General features: G+C 71.0%; 1 protein-coding gene across 3 annotated transcripts in view; it reads left to right on the forward strand.

Annotated features, from left to right (window-relative positions):
- The window catches only part of ATG4D (autophagy related 4D cysteine peptidase), a 34,239-nt gene that overhangs the window by 8,408 nt on the left and 5,013 nt on the right, over positions 1-20,818 (forward strand). The window contains exons 1-4 of one of the 3 annotated variants that reach the window (XM_075917770.2): positions 16,105-16,262; positions 17,548-17,851; positions 19,992-20,075; positions 20,633-20,806. In XM_075917770.2, coding sequence (XP_075773885.2) covers positions 17,635-17,851; positions 19,992-20,075; positions 20,633-20,806 — 475 coding nt within the window. In that variant the 5' untranslated portion in view covers positions 16,105-16,262; positions 17,548-17,634. Of the gene's footprint in view, positions 1-16,104; positions 16,263-17,547; positions 17,852-19,991; positions 20,076-20,632; positions 20,807-20,818 lie in introns of those variants that run through there. The other 2 variants (XM_075917771.2, XM_075917772.2) reach the window with 2 other exon arrangements.

A 20,818-nucleotide genomic window follows, 5' to 3' on the forward strand; every position in this document is an offset into this window, starting at 1 on the left:
TGCCCCAGGGCTCCCCAGGGCTGCTCTGTGGCTCCGGCCCGAGCCCTGCCCCAGGGCTCCCCGGGGCTGTGGGAAGTGGAGCCCCGTGGCCCCACCCTCCCTGGAGAGCCCTGCACCCTGAAACCTAATGGCACTGGCGCAGGGCAGCCTGCTCACTGCTCTGGGAGGTGGGGGTGGCTAGGGGCTCGTGCAGGGGGCTGGGAGCCCAGGGAGGAGAGCGGGGTCTAGTGGGTAGGGTAGGGGCGGGGCCCGGAACTCCTTGGTCCTATGCCTAGGTCTATGCCGTGCCTCAGTTTCCCTGTGGTCACTGTGCACGGAGCTGCCGGGCCGCCCTAGGCAAACCCAGTGTTGTGGGCTTTGCTCTACGTTGGGAGGGGGGGGCTTCTCCCCCCTGCACAAACACAGAGAGATCAGGGCCCCCATGTGCCTGTTGTTTGAGTCTCAGCCCGGGCCCCCCAGGGCCCCAAGCCACCTCCCGCCAGCCTGGGCCCAGCGAGCCATCAGGGCAGCACCGCGAGGTTGGGGCTGATCCTGTCCCACCGAGCCGCAGACACAGGCCAGCGCTGCGCAGAGAATCCGCCAGGACGGAGCTCAGGGGACCGGCCCCTCCACTGCCCCCAAGCCCCCTCCCCCACCCACAGGCTTGTTAAAGCCAGAGCCAGGGCTCTGTGCTCATGGCCACTGTGTGGGCAGTTCCTGGGGCTGCCCAGCCAGCGCCACCCCAGGGGAATTCCTGCCACGTGCGGGGCCTTTCCAGCCCTGCCTGCCGCCAGCTCAGGGCAGCGGGGCCCAGCCTGCGATGAAGTGGGACAGCTGGGAGGGACAAACAGGAACCCGGCTCAGCCCAGACCCCGTCCCGCCCTCTGGGCCTGCGCCTGGCTGGGAAAGATCCCTCCCCCAGCCTGTCCCCCAGGCCTGGGGCCGGATTGGCACCGGCGCCCCCCCATACCCTATCCCTGCTCCCCTTAGCCAGCCCCCCAGGACGGCTGCCCAGTGCCTGCCCCTCCCAGGTCCCAGCTTTGGGGGCAAAGTCCTGGCTCCGAGTGGGGTAGCCAGCCGGGGCTGCTGGGAGTGAGAGGCAGACAGCGGGGACTGCTGGGGGGGTGTGATTCCTCCGGAGCTGAGCGCCCCAGGTAGCAGCCCCCCCTCCAGTGCCCTGCCCTGCTCCGACCCATCCCGCCTCCAGCCTCCTCTGTGACTGGCCCTGACCCTGGGATCCCCCATGGGGCTGGAGCAGTGGGGGCCGGGCTGCCTCCCAGGGGAGAGCCCCCCCACTGAGCTGTGCACGTATCTCTCCGCAGCCCGGCGCCCCTTTGGCTTCAGGTGCAGGTTGAAGGCTGGGCCCTTCCTTGCTGTAGCACCCAGACACCTCAGCTACAGCCCAGCACCCCAGGGGCTCTGAGGAGCAGGGGCAGCAGGGCCAGGTGCAGGGCCCCGTCGTGCCAGGCGCTGTACGCACTTTCCTTCAGGCGAATTTCTGCTCCTCTGTCTCCACGGGGAGCTGCTGCTTCTCCTTCCAAGCCAGGCCCCCCCCAGCAGGGTGGTGGCTGCTTGCGACTGCTGGCCTCGGAGAGCAGCCCACGAACCCCTCCCCCGTCACGCCGCCCCAAAAGCCCAGCTCAGCCCCACGCAGCCCGGTCTGGAGCCATCTGTGTGGCAGCCACACCCCTAGATCCGGCCGAGAGCGGGCAGGGCCCCGGCAGCCAGTGCTCCGGGACGCCTGGCAGGGCCGGCCCCAGGCGCAGCCAGCAGGACCCCTCTCCCGCTGCGGGGCCCGAAGGCGCCATTGGCTGGCGCTTGGCTCCCCAGACCCTCGCCGCGGGGGCTCGCCTACCCCTGCCCTCCAGGCAGCAGCGTGGCCGGGCTGGCTCCCTGCGAGCAGGCAGAGCTGCCAGCTGCACAAGGCGCGGCCAGGCCCGGCCCAGGCACGAGGGAGCCTCGTTGTGCAGCCCAGCCTGCTCCCGCAGGGGCACGGCCCGCGGACACGCGGCGCAGGACAGAGTCCCGGGGGCTGCAGGGACAGGAGCGGGGAGGGGGCTCGGGGAGGAGCCCAGAGCCCGGGGCAGGGCCGATGGGGATTCGGAGCCAGGGAGCTGCCCGCTGCAGTTCGTGCCCTCCGTGCCCAGGGAAACGGGGCGTTTTCTGCAAATGAACAAGCCCCCACCTGGCCCCCGGCCGCCCTCCCTGCACCTAGGCAGCCCTGCAGGGGAACTGCTCAGCCCACAGGGCTAGGGCCTGCCACACGGGGGCTTCCTGGGCCCTCTCCATGCTGGGATCTGGGCCCCAGGCCGGAGGGGCAGCCCTCTCCTGGAGAGGAGGCAGGCGGACACAGCACTGGACGCCTGGGCCCCGTTCCTGTCTGCCCGGCCTGCTGGGTGAGACCCTTCCCCCCGGTTCCCATCTTTGGGGCAATACTGCCAGACGCCAGGCAGAACTGCCCCCCCGCAGCCGGGGGAGGGGAACGTGCGTGGCCGAGGGGGCTGTTTCGGCCACGCTGCCCAGACTGGAGACCGGCGGGAGCTTTGCCCCCAGCCCCAGGGAAGGGCCTGCGAGGCCCAGGCTGTTCCGCTTGCACAGGGCAGGGAGGGGGCGACGGCCAGACGGGGGGGAGGCTGCTGCTAACACCCGTGTCAAGGTGAGAGGCCATGAGGCAGCCCGGGGTCCCAGCGAGCGTGTGGTGCCTGGGCTCAGCCCTGCAGCCCGCGCTGCATGCAGAGCTGTGCTGGGCCTGAGGTTAACCAGGGGGAGCCCGGCTGCCTCTGCAGCTCCTGGCGGTGCTGGGAAGCAGCTCTCACACCTCCCCAGCTGCGGCTGCGGGATCTGGGTGTGGGGGCGCGTCCGGGCGAGGTGCGAGATTGGGTGCAGAGCTCGCCTCCTTCTCAGGAAACGCAGCGAGGTCGACAGAGCACAGCCAGTCCCCCCCGAAATCCCAGCCCCCTCCCCAGGGGAGAGTGAAGGCTCCGGGCAGCGTAGAGCCGGCTCGGCCCCTTCCCCGGGCTCCGGGCAGCGTAGAGCCGGCTCAGCCCCTTCCCCGGGCTCCGGGCAGCGTAGAGCCGGCTCGGCCCCTTCCCCGGGCTCCGGGCAGCGTAGAGCCGGCTCGGCCCCTTCCCCGGGCTCCGGGCAGCGTAGAGCCGGCTCGGCCCCTTCCCCGGGCTCCGGGCAGCGTAGAGCCGGCTCGGCCCCTTCCCCGGGCTCCGGGCAGCGTAGAGCCGGCTCGGCCCCTTCCCCGGGCTCCGGGCAGCGTAGAGCCGGCTCGGCCCCTTCCCCGGGCTCTGGGGGGAAGTGCAGGCTCCGGGCAGTGTAGAGCCGGCTCGGCCCCTTCCCCGGGCTCCGGGCAGCGTAGAGCCGGCTCGGCCCCTTCCCCGGGCTCCGGGCAGCGTAGAGCCGGCTCGGCCCCTTCCCCGGGCTCCGGGCAGCGTAGAGCCGGCTCGGCCCCTTCCCCGGGCTCCGGGCAGTGTAGAGCCGGCTCGGCCCCTTCCCCGGGCTCCGGGCAGCGTAGAGCCGGCTCGGCCCCTTCCCCGGGCTCCGGGCAGCGTAGAGCCGGCTCGGCCCCTTCCCCGGGCTCTGGGGGGAAGTGCAGGCTCCGGGCAGTGTAGAGCCGGCTCGGCCCCTTCCCCGGGCTCCGGGCAGCGTAGAGCCGGCTCGGCCCCTTCCCCGGGCTCCGGGCAGCGTAGAGCCGGCTCGGCCCCTTCTCCGGGCTCTGGGCAGTGTAGCCGGCTCAGCCCCTTCCCTGGGCTCCGGGCAGCGTAGAGCCGGCTCGGCCCCTTCCCCGGGCTCTGGGCAGCGTAGCCGGCTCGGCCCCTTCCCCGGGCTCCGGGCAGGGTAGCCGGCTCGGCCCCTTCCCCGGGCTCTGGGCAGCGTAGCCGGCTCGGCCCCTTCCCCGGGCTCCGGGCAGTGTAGCCAGCTCAGCCCCCTCCCCTGGGGGAAGTGCAGGCTCGGAGTTTCCCAAGGCCCGGAGGAGGAAGGAGGAAGCAGCTCAGGAAGCCCATGCGTCAGCCGGTGGCAGGGTGCTCCCAGAAACGGCCTCACCAGGGCCTGGGAGCCAGGACTCCTGGGTTCTGCTCTGGTGCCCTCGCCGGGCAGACAGCGTGTCTGGCCACTGTCCTGGGGAGCGTCAGGGCCCCTGGCCCAGGGACATCCCTGCTGCTCGAAGCTGGCGGGGGCTCCAGAGCCAAGGCAGCCTTCTTGGAGGGGGCAACAAACTTCCTCCTGGCAGCGGATGCAGCTGAGCTGCCCGCAGGCTCTGTGACCTGGGCTCAGGCCACGCCAGGCCAGAGGTGGCCCAGCTGGGGGCCTGTCAGCTGCTCCAGGGGACACCCCCAGGGAACTGTGCTCCACCCCTTCCAGGAAAGCTCCAGGGCAGACGTTTCAGGGGGAGGGGGTGTCCCCTGGCACTGCCCCCAGGTAGAACAGGGACTGTCCTCGTTTTACAAAGGGGAAACTGAGGCACAGAGGAACTAAGTGACTCCCTATGGTGACACTGTAGCATGGGAGGAATAGAACCCACAAGTCCTGACTCTGCCCCTGCACTAACCACTAGACACCACTTCCTGCCCAGAGCTGGGATAGAACCCAGGAATCCTGGCTCCCCAGCCCCCCTGCTCTAAGCACCAGACCCACTTCCTCGGTCCAGTAGAGAGGGGGATCTCTGTGCCTGGCATGGGGCTGGCTCAGGACAACAGCCCCCTCCTCCCCAGGGATAGGGCAGACGTCCCCAAATCCACTAGGCCATGGTGCTGCAGAACAAGGGCCCTTGGTCAGACCCCGGCCAGGGCCATGCAAGCTGCCCCCCCCCCAGCACTGACCCCACCCTCACCAGAGCAACACACCTGCAGGCCTCCAACTACCTGAGCAGGGGGCGGGGCCTAAGCTTTGCACAGGCTGCTCCCACTGGGCTGGGGCCAAGCCAAGGGGATGCAAGAGGCTGGTGGCCGGGGCGCTGGCGTTCAAGGCTGGCTCAGGCGCAGCTGGGTCCTGGGGTTTGTCCTGACTCCAGTGAGCCTCAGGCCTCCCGTGTCCTTGGCTGCCCGGGTCCCCCAACTGTGCTGGGAGAGGCCCTGGGCTGAGACCCCCCAGAGGGCCCTGGGCTGGGCGGGCAAGAGCTGTTGGGGGGCATTCCATGGGGCACGCCTGGGCATGGCAGCAGCCTTCCTCCCCCTGCACATGGGGAGGGGACAGAACTGTCTGGATGCTGCAGCCTTGGGGGCTGGATCCCAGCACCCTGCCCCACAGGCCGGCAGCCTGGCCCTGCGTGTGAATCCCCCCAGCCGCTGGCAGCCCTGCGTGGAGCTGGGAACCGGGTGCGGAGGTGCCCTGGCACCGCCTGCTCAGTGGATGGGCGCAGGGCCGTGCCAGCCGGCCCAGCCACCCCACCCCCGTCCGGCAGCGCCTGCTCCCGGTGCCCACGCTGGCGCAGAGATAAGGGTTTAGCAGCCGGCGGCCTCCGGCCGAGCTCCCGGCTCGCTGGCTGGCAGGAGGGGACTGAGGAGCCGGAGGACTCAGGCGGTGGGAAAGTGCGGGCGCCCCACCCCCAAACCAGGCCTTGCCTGGGGGCAGAGGGGCTCTCCCAGTTCTGCTCGGGGCCAGTGGAAAGGGGCACCCAGGGGCTCAGGTAAGAAGCGTATTGGGAGGGAGCATCACAGGCTCCGCCCACGCAGCAAACCCCGCCCACTCCAAAGGCACAATCAGTGCAGACTGGGCAGCTCTGAGGGGTATCGGGATTCCCCAGGATCCTCAGCTGGGACCTCTCAGGCCCCTCCCACTCGTAGTGTCACCCACAGCCAACTGGTCCAACCCATGTGTTGCTCCGCCCCCTTCCCCGCCGGTCCGAAGGGGGCGGAGCAACGCGCCCAGGCTCTCTGCAGACTCAGGCTCTAGCTGATGTTGCGGGGGCTCCCCTCCCGCCCATGCCCCGAGCCACAGACCCCTCTTCCCTCCCGGAGCCAGGACTAGAAGATTGAGCCCAGGAGTCGGGCTCCCAGCATCCCACTGGAAAGCCCGTTCAGCCGCGCCCGGGGGCAGCAGGGAGCCGGCCTCTGATCTGACAACAAGAGCTGAGACCAGGGGGCGGTGGGCAGAGGGGGAGGCTGCCTCACCCCCCGTCTGGCCCGATTGCTCCCCCCGCCTCTTCTGCGACCAGAGCAGGGGGAGGCGGGATGGGAGGTGACCCCGCGCTTGTGTCACTGACCGAGCGGGCACCTGGGGGCAGAGAGGGGCGTTGGATTGGGCAGGCCGGGTGTCTGTCAAGTGAGGAGCACAGGGGTGCTTGGGGGAGGCTGCAGGGTCCTTGCGCCCCTCACTCTGCAGCCCCTGGGGCTGCTTCGCCCCCTCCCAGCAATGCATGAACGCCAAGCGCCCCCCGGGCGGGAAACTCCCTGCTGTCCACACGCCTGCCCTGCGGCTGACACAGCTGTTTCCGGCTGCTCACGGGCCTGGGCGAGTGCGCCGTGCAGCCAGCCCTGAGCGAGGCGACGCCCCCGGGCACTACGGGGCCAGGTGGCATGAGGGCAGCAGTGGGCGTGGGGGTCCTGGCTCTCAGAGGGCGGTGCCCCTCCTACTGGCCTCTCTCTGCCCCTGCCCCACCTGTTCCCAGCGCTCAGGAGCAGCTGGGCTCAGCCACCCCCAGGGCTCAGCTCCTCTTCCTGCTTCTGCATGTCCCGGAGCTGCTGCGTTCCCACGGTGCCCCCACCCACGCCGGGCCAGCTGAGAGGCGCTGGGGCATCCCCTGCAGGGGCAGCAGCCTGCCTGACTCACCCTTTCCAAGGGGGGTGGCCTTGGCACCGCGAGGGGGGGCTACAGCCCCCTCGGCTGGTGAGAGGCCATGTCAGCGCCATGCTCTGCACGGTGCCTGGCGTTCTGGTTCCCAGCTGCGCAGGGAGCTGGTGGCCGGCCCTGGGCCCTGGCTGGCTGGCGGGAAGAAGAGCCAGTCTCTGTTTGCGCGGCTGGTTGCCCAGCAGTAACTAGCACTTTGCCTTCCCTGGTTTGTGTCTTGGCAGCTGGGCGAGATTCCTGGAGAGCTGGAGAGAGCCCCTCTTCCCCCGCTCCAGCCCCCTTCCAAGGCCTGCGTGTTTCTGGGAGGGGATGAGGCTAGTCCCAAAGGAATGCAGCTTCCCACAGGCACCTGGAAGCGGAGCAGGAGTGGGTGGGGGGCAAATCCAGGGGTGGCAAAGGGGATCTGAAAGCTTCCAGGACAGCTGAGATGTAGAGATACAAGCCGGGAGAACCCCGGGCGGGGCTGCAGGGGCTGTGGGTCGGGGGTGAGGGGCACTGGAGGAGCTGGGGGGAGCCCAGGGCCAGGCTGGCAGGGGCTGCGGGTCGGGGGCGAGGGGCAGCGGCCGGGCCGGCAGGGGCTGCGGGTCGGGGGCGAGGGGCAGCGGCCGGGCCGGCAGGGGCTGCGGGTCGGGGGCGAGGGGCAGCGGCCGGGCCGGCAGGGGCTGCGGGTCGGGGGCGAGGGGCAGCGGCCGGGCCGGCAGGGGCTGCGGGTCGGGGGCGAGGGGCAGCGGCCGGGCCGGCAGGGGCTGCGGGTCGGGGGTGAGGGGCAGCGGCTGGGCCGGGCCGGCGGGGGCTGCGGGTCGGGGGCGAGGGGCAGCGGCTGGGCCGGGCCGGCAGGGGCTGCGGGTCGGGGGCGAGGGGCAGCGGCTGGGCCGGGCCGGCGGGGGCTGCGGGGCGGGGGCGGGGGCGAGGGGCAGCGGCCGGGCCGGCAGGGGCTGCGGGTCGGGGGCGAGGGGCAGCGGCTGGGCCGGGCCGGCAGGGGCTGCGGGTCGGGGGCGAGGGGCAGCGGCTGGGCCGGGCCGGCAGGGGCTGCGGGTCGGGGGCGAGGGGCAGCGTCTGGGCTGGGCTGGCAGGGGCCAGGCTGCCAGGGGCTGCGGGTCGGGGGCGAGGGGCAGCGTCTGGGCTGGGCTGGCAGGGGCCAGGCTGCCAGGGGCTGCGGGTCGGGGGCGAGGGGCAGCGTCTGGGCTGGGCTGGCAGGGGCCAGGCTGCCAGGGGCTGCGGGTCGGGGGCGAGGGGCAGCGGCTGGGCCGGGCCGGCAGGGGCTGCGGGTCGGGGGCGAGGGGCAGCGGCTGGGCCGGGCCGGCGGGGGCTGCGGGTCGGGGGCGAGGGGCAGCGGCTGGGCCGGGCCGGCGGGGGCTGCGGGTCGGGGGCGAGGGGCAGCGGCCGGGCCGGCAGGGGCTGCGGGTCGGGGGCGAGGGGCAGCGGCTGGGCCGGGCCGCCAGGGGCTGCGGGTCGGGGGCGAGGGGCAGCGGCTGGGCCGGGCCGGCGGGGGCTGCGGGTCGGGGGCGAGGGGCAGCGGCTGGGCCGGGCCGGCAGGGGCTGCGGGTCGGGGGCGAGGGGCAGCGGCTGGGCCGGGCCGGCAGGGGCTGCGGGTCGGGGGCGAGGGGCAGCGGCTGGGCCGGGCCGGCAGGGGCTGCGGGTCGGGGGCGAGGGGCAGCGGCTGGGCCGGGCCGGCAGGGGCTGCGGGTCGGGGGCGAGGGGCAGCGGCTGGGCCGGGCCGGCAGGGGCTGCGGGTCGGGGGCGAGGGGCAGCGTCTGGGCTGGGCTGGCAGGGGCCAGGCTGCCAGGGGCTGCGGGTCGGGGGCGAGGGGCAGCGGCTGGGCCGGGCCGGCAGGGGCTGCGGGTCGGGGGCGAGGGGCAGCGGCTGGGCCGGGCCGGCGGGGGCTGCGGGTCGGGGGCGAGGGGCAGCGGCTGGGCCGGGCCGGCGGGGGCTGCGGGTCGGGGGCGAGGGGCAGCGGCTGGGCCGGGCCGGCAGGGGCTGCGGGTCGGGGGCGAGGGGCAGCGGCTGGGCCGGGCCGCCAGGGGCTGCGGGTCGGGGGCGAGGGGCAGCGGCTGGGCCAGGCTGCCAGGGGCTGCGGGTCGGGGGCGAGGGGCAGCGGCTGGGCCGGGCCGGCAGGGGCTGCGGGTCGGGGGCGAGGGGCAGCGGCTGGGCCGGGCCGGCAGGGGCTGCGGGTTGCAGAGACTCTGCCCAGCAAGGCAGGAAGCTCCCAGGCTCTGACTGTGAAGGGAGGGAGAGGGGCTCCCCCGACTGCCCTTCCCAGCCCAGCAGGAATTCCCGGCCTAGGCCGGGCTGGGGGCAGCTGGCGGGAAACATCCCAGCCCAAGGGCGAAGCAGCCGGGTTTGCAGGGCTGCTCCCAGCCGCTCCCCGCCCTGGGAAGGCTCCAGCTTCTGGGCTGCAGCCCTGGGCTCCCTGGCCCTGCAGCTCAGCGGCTCTCACCCCGCCCCAGGCTGGACCCCGAGCCAGGGCTCCTGGCAAAAACCGAATGTTCCATCCAGCCCCCCGCAGGAAGAGATGGATCAGCCCTGCTGGGGTGGATCTGCTGGGAGGGAGGGCGGACTTGCCCGTGGAAGATCAGGGTTGGATCTGCCCGGGGGGTGGGGGGGGTGGATGGGATCTGCCCAGGGGGGGAGGGGGCTGGATGGGATCTGCCCAGGGGGGAGGGGGGGATGGGATCTGCCCGGGGGGCTGGATGGGATCTGCCCGGGGGGGTGGATGGGATCTGCCCGGGGGGGAGGGGGCTGGATGGGATCTGCCCGGGGGGGAGGGGGGGATGGGATCTGCCCGGGGGAGGGGGCATTTTTGCAGCAAAACGGGCCACGTGCTGCAACCCTGGGAAGGCCAACTCCTCCGCCTCCCGGGGGATTTCTGTGGCTCTCACTGCCGAGGCAGGCAGGCTGCAACGGGGCCTCGTGTGAGACGGGTCTGGCAGGGCCTCTGCATTCCCCAGACGCCCCAACGCGCAATTGCTGGGAAGAAAGCCCTCGGCCACGGCAATGGTTTCTGTAGGACCTACAGGAAAAGAAGGGCCAGTGCTCCTGTGCTCCCCCTGCTGGCTGCTCGCACTGATAGGCCCCGTCTGCAGCGGTCCCTTCCTGCAGTTCTCTGGGGTACCCAGGGCACTCTGGGGGCCTGACGTGACCCAGCCCTGCCGAGGGCTCCAGGAGGTCCCCGGCCGTGTCTGTGGGGATCTCGTTCTCCCGGGGACGAGGCACGCAATGCAGCAAGGCCAGGCTCAGCCACACGCTGCCCAGACCCCTCCCCCAGCGCTGTTAGAGCCCGACCACAGCCCCCCCCGGGTAAGGAGGGGGCACCTGGCCTGTGCAGGCTGTGGGCGGCCTGCCAGGCACTGGGCTGAGGGCTGGGAGGCCTTGCGGCTTTGGGCTTCTGCTTGGAAACAAGAAAAGCTGATTTCAGCTCTTCTAAGACACCTCAGATTGGAGGGTGGAGTTAAACTGAGCGGCTGGGGGGGAGCGAAGCCACAGGGCCCTGCAGGAGGAGCCCTGGAACCAGAGACGCGGGGGACCAGCTGCTCGGCAGTGCCAGGGGCTCATGCCCGCCTCCGAGGGGGAGCGTGAGGCTGGAGCCATGGGCAGGGCAGGGGTGCAGCACGACAGCCCACTGCTGGCTCTGGGCGGGCAAGGGGCCCTGCACCCCATGCCCCGGCTCTCAGGAGGAGGGGCTGGCTTGCTACGCTCAGGGCAGCCCCAGGCTCCAGAACAAGCTGGGCACCGAATCTGGCCCCTTGCCCACGTGGGACTGGGACCAGCGGGCTGGGGTGAGTGGGAGGGGGCACTGCATACCCTGACCGATCTGCCCCCCGGTCCCTGCAGTGTCCCGCCTATGCTGCCCTTGCCCCAAACAACTGGGAAGCAAAGCAGCCCCCCCTTAACCTTTGAACCCACCCACTGGGGCTGTCGCCCCCCACCTTGAACCTGGCCTTGGGCTCAGCTCAGCTCAGCCAGGCTGTCACTCCTAGGGCGGCTCTTTCCCAGCGAGGTGCCCTGGGCCAGGTGTCGGTCACGGCCGGGCACCGCAGCACACGCCCCCTCTTGTGCACCAGTGGTGAGTGCACAGGGACTGCGAGTGGCCCTGCCAAGGGGGGGCCTGCACAGACACCGAAGGCTCCCGTAAGCGTTTGCCCCGTTGCTGTGGCGCCTGCCCTCTCTGGGGCGTAGGGGGTGGCGAGTGTGACAAAGGGGGGACTGCACGCGAGTTCTAGTAACCCCGTGTGTGTGCCTCAGTGTCCCTGGGCACTGTACTGATGCCTTGATGGGGATGGGAGTTTTGGGGGGACAGCCTTCTGCTCCCACACAGCGGCCCACGCGCTTCGTAACCTCCACCCGGGAGGGGAGCGAGCAGGTGACACCTTGTGCCCGGGATGCAGGACAAAGGTGGGAGGAGGGGCTGACTGGGGACGGGGACCGGGAGCTGGAGCTGGCTTGGGGGGCAGAGAGGGGGGTCTGGGCCAGGCTCTGGGCCCCTCTCCTCAGGCTGGGCTGCGCTGGCTGCTCCTGGTCCCTGTGCTGACCAATCTGCTGCGCTAGGTCCCTGGGAACCAAGAACCCTCCGGTGCTCCCTGCCGGCTGGGCTGCCTGGCTGCGGATGGGGGGAGCGCAGAACTCCGGCAGGGTCAGGGATGCAAGTGGCTACTGGTCGCTGCCCCGCTGCCTCTATCAGGCGGCTCCTACTACACTTACAAGGCAGAGCGGCAGGTTAGCTCCTGGGGCCGGGAGCTCGCCCCGCACTCCCCCCTTATCGACCAAGTCCACGGAAATGCCATCGACTACTCGACCGGCTGATTAAACGTCACTGTGGACCCAGCACCCTGGGGCGTGTCACAAGCCCTGTGCTCCGCAAGGAGCCACCGCTGAGCCACGGAGGGGACGTCTGCGCTGCGGCTAGGCCCCCAGGGCTGGCCCCTGCCAGCCGCCCGGGGCCCAGGGGCTGTTCAGGGACAAACCCTGAGACACTGGAGCACGTAGCTCTAGTCTGGTGGAGTGTGACCCCTGCTGCCTGCAGCCGGTGTTGCACCCTTCTGGGGCGCACGGCTCTTCGCTAGGGCTGCACATCTTGGCTGTTTGCTGGGGGCCAGGCCTGGCACAGGAGGGGACGAGCGCCCCCTAAAGGGGAAAGGCCCCATTCCCCACCCCACAGCCAGAGCTCCTCCCACCTGAGGCTGGCCTAGCACCAATGGCACAGAGCTGGAGAGCTCCAGCCCATTTCCTTACCCAGCCTCCCTGAGTCTGCGCTCGATTCCGGCAGTGGCCCTGTGCATCTCCCCATATGCCACCCGCCCAGCTCCCTGTGCCAGACACATCACCCCTGTGACGGCGCATTGGGGTCCCCAGATCCTGCACCCCCGGAGCACCAGAACAGTCTCCACCCGCCCGCAGAGCAGAGAGGGGTTTATTGCGTTTCCAGAACGGCCCAGCACAGACGTGATGTGGCAATAGGAGGGGGGCAGGATGCCCCAGACCCCTTAAGGCGGGTGCCTGAGCCCCTAGTCTTCAAGCCCCCCCCCCAGGCTGTCTCCATCATGTTTCCAGCCCCAGACTCACTCTTCCTCTCCCCACGTCCTTCCTTTGTTCCCTCCTCCTTCCCTCCCCCAAGTCAGAACCGGTCTGTGGGCCGTGCTCACAGACAGGGCCAGTAGGGGACAGCCCAAGCCTAGCGACCAGCAAGATACCCCCCAACATCACCCCCCCTTAGAGGCAGGATCGGGGAGCCAAGGTAACATGCCCTCCCCCTTGTTCCCAGTCCCTCCATTTCTAGCCTGCTTTGCCCCGCTCTTAGCCAAGTGCCGAGCCTCTCCCAGCCTAGGAGAGGGGCGAGTTCTGATCTGCCTGCTGGGCCCTGGCCACCAGAGACATGGGCCAGGAGCACCTGACTCAGCTGTGCTTCTGGGAGAGGGCAGAGCTGAAAACCACAAGGAGGCAGCTGATTTTGAGAGAACACACGGGTGGGACCTCAAACCACCCATAGAACCTGCATGGAACCCGGCACCCAAGACGCTGCCATGTAAAATACACAACCAGCTGCCTTGCAGTGTTAAACCACTCGACAGCTCAGTACCAACACCACAGAGCATGGATTAGCCCTGCTATGAGGTGTATGGCGGCAGTGCCTGGGAACCCAGCCATGGGACCCCACTGGGCCAGGTGCTCCGTGGTATCTCTCAGGTGCGGCATGGCAGTGCCCAGAGCTCCAGCTGTGGCACAGACACAAAAACAGGGATGGCCCCCTCCCTGCCCGGCACCCCGCACTGCTGCATGTTCCAGCCTAGTTCCCAATGCGGCTCTGTGGACAGCACGCTGGGGCTGGGCCGTGTGGCCAGTAGTCTGCCTTGCGATGACAGGGACCCTCGTGCACCAGGCACAGGCCGGCCGGGCCCCTAAGCCTGGGAACTGCATGGGTGCCCCAGGGCAAGGGACCCTCTCTCCTCGCTGGGGCTCTGCTCCCTGGCTGGCTCAGGGAGCAGGCTGCACCCCAGTGGCACTGGCAGCAGCCCAGCCACGGAACTGCCACAGGCGGCAGCATCCTCCGACCCCTCACCCCGACCCGCCAGCCCACGTCACCTCCGACCCCTCACCCCGACCCGCCAGCCCACGTCACCTCCGACCCCTCACCCCGACCCGCCAGCCCACGTCACCTCCGACCCCTCCCCTCTGACCCCGCCAGCCCACGTCACCTCCGACCCCTCACCCCCGACCCTGCCAGCCCACGTCACCTCCGACCCCTCCCCTCTGACCCCGCCAGCCCACGTCACCTCCGACCCCTCACCCCCGACCCCGCCAGCCCACGTCACCTCCGACCCCTCACCCCGACCCCGCCAGCTCACGTCACCTCCGACCCCTCACCCCCGACCCCGCCAGCCCACGTCACCTCCGACCCCTCACCCCCGACCCCGCCAGCCCACGTCACCTCCGACCCCTCACCCCCGACCCTGCCAGCCCACGTCACCTCCGACCCCTCCCCTCTGACCCCGCCAGCCCACGTCACCTCCGACCCCTCACCCCGACCCCGCCAGCTCACGTCACCTCCGACCCCTCACCCCGACCCGCCAGCTCACGTCACCTCCGACCCCTCACCCCCGACCCCGCCAGCCCACGTCACCTCCGACCCCTCCCCTCTGACCCCGCCAGCTCACGTCACCTCCGACCCCTCACCCCGACCCGCCAGCCCACGTCACCTCCGACCCCTCACCCCGACCCGCCAGCTCACGTCACCTCCGACCCCTCACCCCGACCCGCCAGCCCACGTCACCTCCGACCCCTCACCCCGACCCCGCCAGCCCACGTCACCTCCGACCCCTCCCCTCTGACCCCGCCAGCCCACGTCACCTCCGACCCCTCCCCTCTGACCCCGCCAGCCCACGTCACCTCCGACCCCTCCCCTCTGACCCCGCCAGCCCACGTCACCTCCGACCCCTCACCCCGACCCCGCCAGCCCACGTCACCTCCGACCCCTCCCCTCTGACCCCGCCAGCCCACGTCACCTCCGACCCCTCCCCTCTGACCCCGCCAGCCCACGTCACCTCCGACCCCTCACCCCGACCCGCCAGCCCACGTCACCTCCGACCCCTCACCCCGACCCGCCAGCCCACGTCACCTCCGACCCCTCACCTCTGACCCCGCCAGCCCACGTCACCTCCGACCCCTCACCCCGACCCCGCCAGCCCACGTCACCTCCGACCCCTCCCCTCTGACCCCGCCAGCCCACGTCACCTCCGACCCCTCACCCCCGACCCCGCCAGCCCACGTCACCTCCGACCCCTCCCCTCTGACCCCGCCAGCCCACGTCACCTCCGACCCCTCACCCCGACCCCGCCAGCCCACGTCACCTCCGACCCCTCACCTCTGACCCCGCCAGCCCACGTCACCTCCGACCCCTCACCCCGACCCCGGCAGCCCACGTCACCTCCGACCCCTCCCCTCTGACCCCGCCAGCCCACGTCACCTCCGACCCCTCACCCCGACCCCGCCAGCCCACGTCACCTCCGACCCCTCCCCTCTGACCCCGCCAGCCCACGTCACCTCCGACCCCTCACCCCGACCCCGCCAGCGCACGTCACCTCCGACCCCTCCCCTCTGACCCCGCCAGCCCACGTCACCTCCGACCCCTCACCCCGACCCCGGCAGCCCACGTCACCTCCGACCCCTCACCCCCGACCCCGCCAGCCCACGTCACCTCCGACCCCTCACCCCCGACCCCGCCAGCCCACGTCACCTCCGACCCCTCCCCTCTGACCCCGCCAGCCCACGTCACCTCCGACCCCTCACCCCGACCCCGCCAGCCCACGTCACCTCCGACCCCTCACCTCTGACCCCGCCAGCCCACGTCACCTCCGACCCCTCACCCCGACCCCGGCAGCCCACGTCACCTCCGACCCCTCCCCTCTGACCCCGCCAGCCCACGTCACCTCCGACCCCTCACCCCGACCCCGCCAGCCCACGTCACCTCCGACCCCTCCCCTCTGACCCCGCCAGCCCACGTCACCTCCGACCCCTCACCCCGACCCCGCCAGCCCACGTCACCTCCGACCCCTCACCTCTGACCCCGCCAGCCCACGTCACCTCCGACCCCTCACCCCGACCCCGGCAGCCCACGTCACCTCCGACCCCTCACCCCGACCCCGCCAGCCCACGTCACCTCCGACCCCTCACCCCGACCCCGCCAGCCCACGTCACCTCCGACCCCTCCCCTCTGACCCCGCCAGCCCACGTCACCTCCGACCCCTCACCCCCGACCCCGCCAGCCCACGTCACCTCCGACCCCTCACCCCGACCCCGCCAGCCCACGTCACCTCCGACCCCTCCCCTCTGACCCCGCCAGCCCACGTCACCTCCGACCCCTCACCCCGACCCCGCCAGCCCACGTCACCTCCGACCCCTCCCCTCTGACCCCGCCAGCCCACGTCACCTCCGACCCCTCACCCCGACCCCGCCAGCCCACGTCACCTCCGACCCCTCACCTCTGACCCCGCCAGCCCACGTCACCTCCGACCCCTCACCCCGACCCCGGCAGCCCACGTCACCTCCGACCCCTCACCCCGACCCCGCCAGCCCACGTCACCTCCGACCCCTCACCCCGACCCCGCCAGCCCACGTCACCTCCGACCCCTCCCCTCTGACCCCGCCAGCCCACGTCACCTCCGACCCCTCACCCCGACCCCGCCAGCCCACGTCACCTCCGACCCCTCCCCTCTGACCCCGCCAGCCCACGTCACCTCCGACCCCTCACCTCTGACCCCGCCAGCCCACGTCACCCCTGTGGCCCTTTAGGCTCAGTTGACCTTTGACCTCCGAGCTGCGCCGGGCAAAGCCGCTTCCGGTGACGTGCGGCGCTGGGGGAGGCGCTTCCGCCCGGAGGAGGGCGGCCGCTTCCGGGTTCTGGCCCGGAGCTAAGATGGCGGCGGCGGGAGCCGCTGGGGCCCCTCCGGGGATGGAGTGAGCAGCGCAGCCGGCCGGGCCCGCGCCCCGAGGCCGCCCAGGTGGGGGGCGGGGCCGGGCAGGGGGGCGGCGAGTGGCCGGAGCTGCCGGGGAGGGGCCTGGGCTCTGGGGGGGCTGGGCTAGGAGGGGGCTCTGGGGGGGCCTGGGCTAGGAGGGGGCTCTGGGGGGGCCTGGGGGGGGCCTGGGCTAGGAGGGGGCTCTGGGGGGGGCCTGGGCTCTGGGGGGGCTGGGCTAGGAGGGGGCTCTGGGGGGGGCCTGGGCTAGGAGGGGGCTCTGGGGGGGCTGGGCTAGGAGGGGGCTCTGGGGGGGGCCTGGGCTCTGGGGGGGCTGGGCTAGGAGGGGGCTCTGGGGGGGGCCTGGGCTAGGAGGGGGCTCTGGGGGGGCCTGGGCTCTGGGGGGCTGGGCTAGGAGGGGGCTCTGGGGGGGGGCCTGGGCTCTGGGGGGGCTGGGGGGGGCCTGGGCTAGGAGGGGGCTCTGGGGGGGGCTGGGCTAGGAGGGGGCTCTGGGGGGGGCCTGGGCTCTGGGGGGCTGGGCTAGGAGGGGGCTCTGGGGGGGCTGGGCTAGGAGGGGGCTCTGGGGGGGGCCTGGGCTAGGAGGGGTCTCTGGGGGGGGCCTGGGCTAGGAGGGGGCTCTGGGGGGGGCCTGGGCTAGGAGGGGGCTCTGGGTGGGGCTGGGCTAGGAGGGGGCTCTGGGGGGGGCCTGGGCTCTGGGGGGCTGGGCTAGGAGGGGGCTCTGGGGGGGGCCTGGGCTCTGGGGGGGGCTGGGCTAGGAGGGGGCTCTGGGGAGCAGGGCGGAGCGGTGGCGAGCAGCCTGGCCTGGAGCTGCCAGGGCTGTGGAGGGGACCGTGGGGGGATTCCCCCGACCCAGATGCCTGGCTCAGGCATAGGGTGTTGGGCGGGGGGCACCAGGGAGTCCTGGGCTGGGCTGTGACCTAGTGCGGCAGGGAGCTGCGTCTCCCTGTGTGGAAAGAGGGGGGGTGAGGAAGGCAGGGTGGGGGTGGGGCGAGGTCCCTGCCTGGGGAGGGGTGGGGCAGGAGGGTGCTGCGAGGAGAACGGGCTCTAGGAGAAGTTTACGAACCGCCTGGCGCTCCCCTGCCTTGGTGTGCTGCGCTGACTTGCTGCCCCAGTGCCTGGCTTTGCTCCCTGGGCCTCCTGCTCACCTGTGCTGTGTGGAGCAGCCCAGCCCATGTTAAGTGCCCTTCTCCTGGAGCAATCGTGGAGGGGTGGGGTGCAGGCCTGCAGGAAGCAATGGGAGGGGGGTTGCTAAACAGGGGCATCTGAATGTCACTGCTGCCCTGAAAATGCCCCCTTGTCTCTGGTCGCTCAGCAGCTCTGCTTTCCGGGCAATGCCTGCGCCCTCGCGCCCCGGCCCTGCCGCCCTGCGAGCGCCGCCTGCGCCCCTCCTGCCTCCTAAATGAATTCCGTCTCACCTGCCTCAGTGCAGTACGTCAGCCAGGACGAGCGGCACCATTCGGACGGCAGGAAGCTCTTTAACCCCAGGGCCGGGAGCCAGGACGGGGGCTGCAATGGGCTGTTTCCCGGGGGGGCGCCAAGTGGCCAGCCCAGCGAACCTGACGAGGTGGACAAGATCAAAAGCAAGCTCCTCTCGGCCTGGAACAACGTGAAATACGGTGAGCGTCCTGGGCGCCGCCCGGCTCGCTGGGTGCGGGTGCTTGTCGCACTGGCCGTAGGGGCAAGGAGGCCTGCGTCCTGCTCCTGGGTGCGCCCCAGAGCTCGGTGTGCCAGCGGCGCGGAAGAGAGGGCGAGGCTGTCGCTTGGCGGTGCTGGAATGGTGGCTGCCCCAGACCGCGCTGACTCTGCTCCTGGGCGCTGGGCTGCTTGGCCTGGGGTAGCTGTGCCTGCTGCCTGCCTCTCTGGCCAGGCGTGTGATGGCAAAGGGGCCGTCTGTGTGTCTGTGTTAACAGCCGGGGAGCAGGGCTGCAGCTTCTGGTTGTGGGGGAGCAGTCCATCCACACTGATGTAAAATCCCGGTTAACCGGGGGGGGGGTGAGCTGCTCCGCCGGGCCATGGGTGAACTACCCCCCAAGCCGCACCTGATAAGGGTGATGTTTACCGGTTAACCATTCGCATCCCTCATGCCTGGATGCTGCGGCAAGCCTCGGCTAATGAGCAAGCCAGGCCTTGCTGTTTGTGAGACGGCTCAGCTCTCGCTGGGTTTGACCCGAAGGCTTGTCTCAGTCCAGCCGGATCAGGGACCTCGAAACTCCAGCTCCAATCCCAGCCCCGACACCGATGCCCTCTGGGGCCCAGAGCAGGTCACTTAGCCCTGTCTGGTGAAGTGCAGCAGCCATACAGCTCAGCCCCAGTCCCAGAGGGCGGTGAGGATCAATCCGGTGCCTTTGCAGCCGTGTAGCACGAGGGGTGCTCAGCGTGTCTTGCCCAGACATAGGGGTTCCCTGGGGTAACGGCTGTACGTCGCCCCGTCGTTCATGCTGTTTCTAACCAGGACAAGTCCTGTTCTGAGCAGGGAGCAGGAGCCACACCGTGTGCCCGACGCAGCTGGGGAGGGCTTCTCTCCCTGTAACTCAGTCACTTCCCGCAGGGCCACGGCTCCTCCAGCTCGCTGCTTGGCTGGAAGGTACCTGCCCCCCCCGCTGGCTATGTGTCGGCCACGGAGAGCTGACCTCAGCCGACCCTCCTGCTCCGGACAGGCACTTTATCTTGCTGATAAACTTTGCAAGGCTCCTGCTGCATCAGCACGTCGGCGCAGGGCGGGGCTGTGTCCTGCGCTCCTCTGGGTCACACGCTGGCAGCGGGGGGAGGGAGGGGGGACCTGGAGGAATCCTCTGCCTACTGGGAGGCTCTGGGCGTGCTGTGTGACTCCTGCGCCCTGGGCATCCGGGCCAGGGGCTAGTACGAGGGTGTCTAAGGCAGTCCTGGAAGAGGCTTCCACAGGTGGAGGGGGCCAGGGGGGCTCATAGGGAGCCTGCTGCAGCGAACAAGAGAGCTGAGAGGCCCCCGGCATATACAGCGCTCTCCTGGCTGCGTCCCTGCGGCTCCGCGCTGGAGAAGGCAGGTCGGAGCAACGCCCCTTGTGTTGGGAGGGGCAAAGCGCTTCCTTCCCGGGGGGGTTTCTCCTGCATGGCCAGGCCTTAGCCCTTAGGGCAGAGAGCGCTGTTGGGCCTGGCAGGGGAGCTGAGCCCCTTGTAGCTAAGGACAGAGACCGTGGTCTGTCTGGGAAGCCAGTGCAGAGCATGGAGATGTGGCCCAGTGCTGCAGTGGACGTGGCTGTTTTGAACCACCTGCTGCTCTCGCCGCTCCAGCAGGGCCTTCCCAGGCGAGGTTCTGCACGCGCCCCTTTCACCTCCCCAAAGGGCTGGAGCCAGGAACTCGTGGGCGGGCCGTGGCCTGGCCCTGAGGGCCGGAGCGGAGCATTCCGGAGGGCTGGCTGGGGTTTGACTGGCGAGCCTGGAATCAGTGGCTTTCTGTGCCCCAGGATGCTGCTTTTGTCTCCTTTGCGTGGCACCACGAGCACAGCCACGGGGACGTGGGCCCGGGCAGACCTGTCTGGGATCCCTCCCAAGCTGCGTACGTGGCGCCCGTCGGATCAGGCGCAGTTGAGGGCGTGGTGGTGAGGACAGGAGCACGTGGCCAGCGAGGGCGGCCCAGCCACGGCCTGGCTGTGGGGACGCAGCGGGGGGTTGCACGGGCTGCAGGAGGAAGGGGCTGGTTATCTGAGAGTCAGGGCCTGGGAATGGGAGCGAGGGCAGACGGGAGGGTGCTCAATTCTCTCTGCCTCTCCCCTCCCAGGGTGGACGGTCAAGACCAAGTCCAGCTTCAGCAAGCTGTCCCCTGTGTATCTCTTCGGCCACGTCTATCGCTTCGAGGTGGAGGGTGAGTCGCCGGGTTAGCACTCAGCTCGGCCTCCATCCCAGCTTGCCAGGCGCCTGCCCTGCCGGAGCCTGGGGCTTCTCCGTGCACCCTGTCCCAGCTGGGAATGCAGCGCTGGCCAGGAGGGGGGCTTGGCGAACTCCCGGGCGTGGGGGGCGGGGAAAAGCCTTGGGGCTGGGGAAGCTGTTGGGCTTGGCGTTGCCAATGAGCCGGTCCGCTTTCCTGGCTGGCGACGGCTGTGTGTGTCGATTCAAGCTAAGCAGAGCGCAGGTCGGGGGAACCCAAACGCCTCCTGCAGCAGCTCGGCCCTGCCGCCCGCTTCGGGGAGGGGAGAAGTGTCAGACTCCCCCCTGTTGGATGAAACGCTTCCCACCCACCGGATGTGGGATCCCCCCGTGGCCCTGGCACGCACCTGGGAGCCCTGGTGGGTGGGGAATGGGGCTGTGACAGCCGGGCCCCCTTCTGTGTCGTGTCTGAGGGGTCCTGTTGGGGGGGCAGCGCCTTCCCCCTGCGAGCCAGGGCGGGGGCTCTGTGACTGACGGGGGGGGGGTCTCCTGCAGAGGATTTGGAGCGGTTCCAGAAGGACTTTGCCTCCCGCCTCTGGCTCACCTACCGGCGGGACTTCCAGCAGCTGGAGGGCACCGTGTGGACCACAGACTGCGGCTGGGGCTGCATGCTGCGCAGTGGGCAGATGATCCTGGCCCAGGGCCTCCTCATGCATTTCCTGGGCAGGGGTGAGTGGGGGC

The sequence above is a fragment of the Pelodiscus sinensis genome, chromosome 31 (genome assembly GCF_052426305.1).
Source record: "Pelodiscus sinensis isolate ZL-2025 chromosome 31, ASM5242630v1, whole genome shotgun sequence".
Classification (NCBI taxonomy): domain Eukaryota; kingdom Metazoa; phylum Chordata; order Testudines; family Trionychidae; genus Pelodiscus; species Pelodiscus sinensis.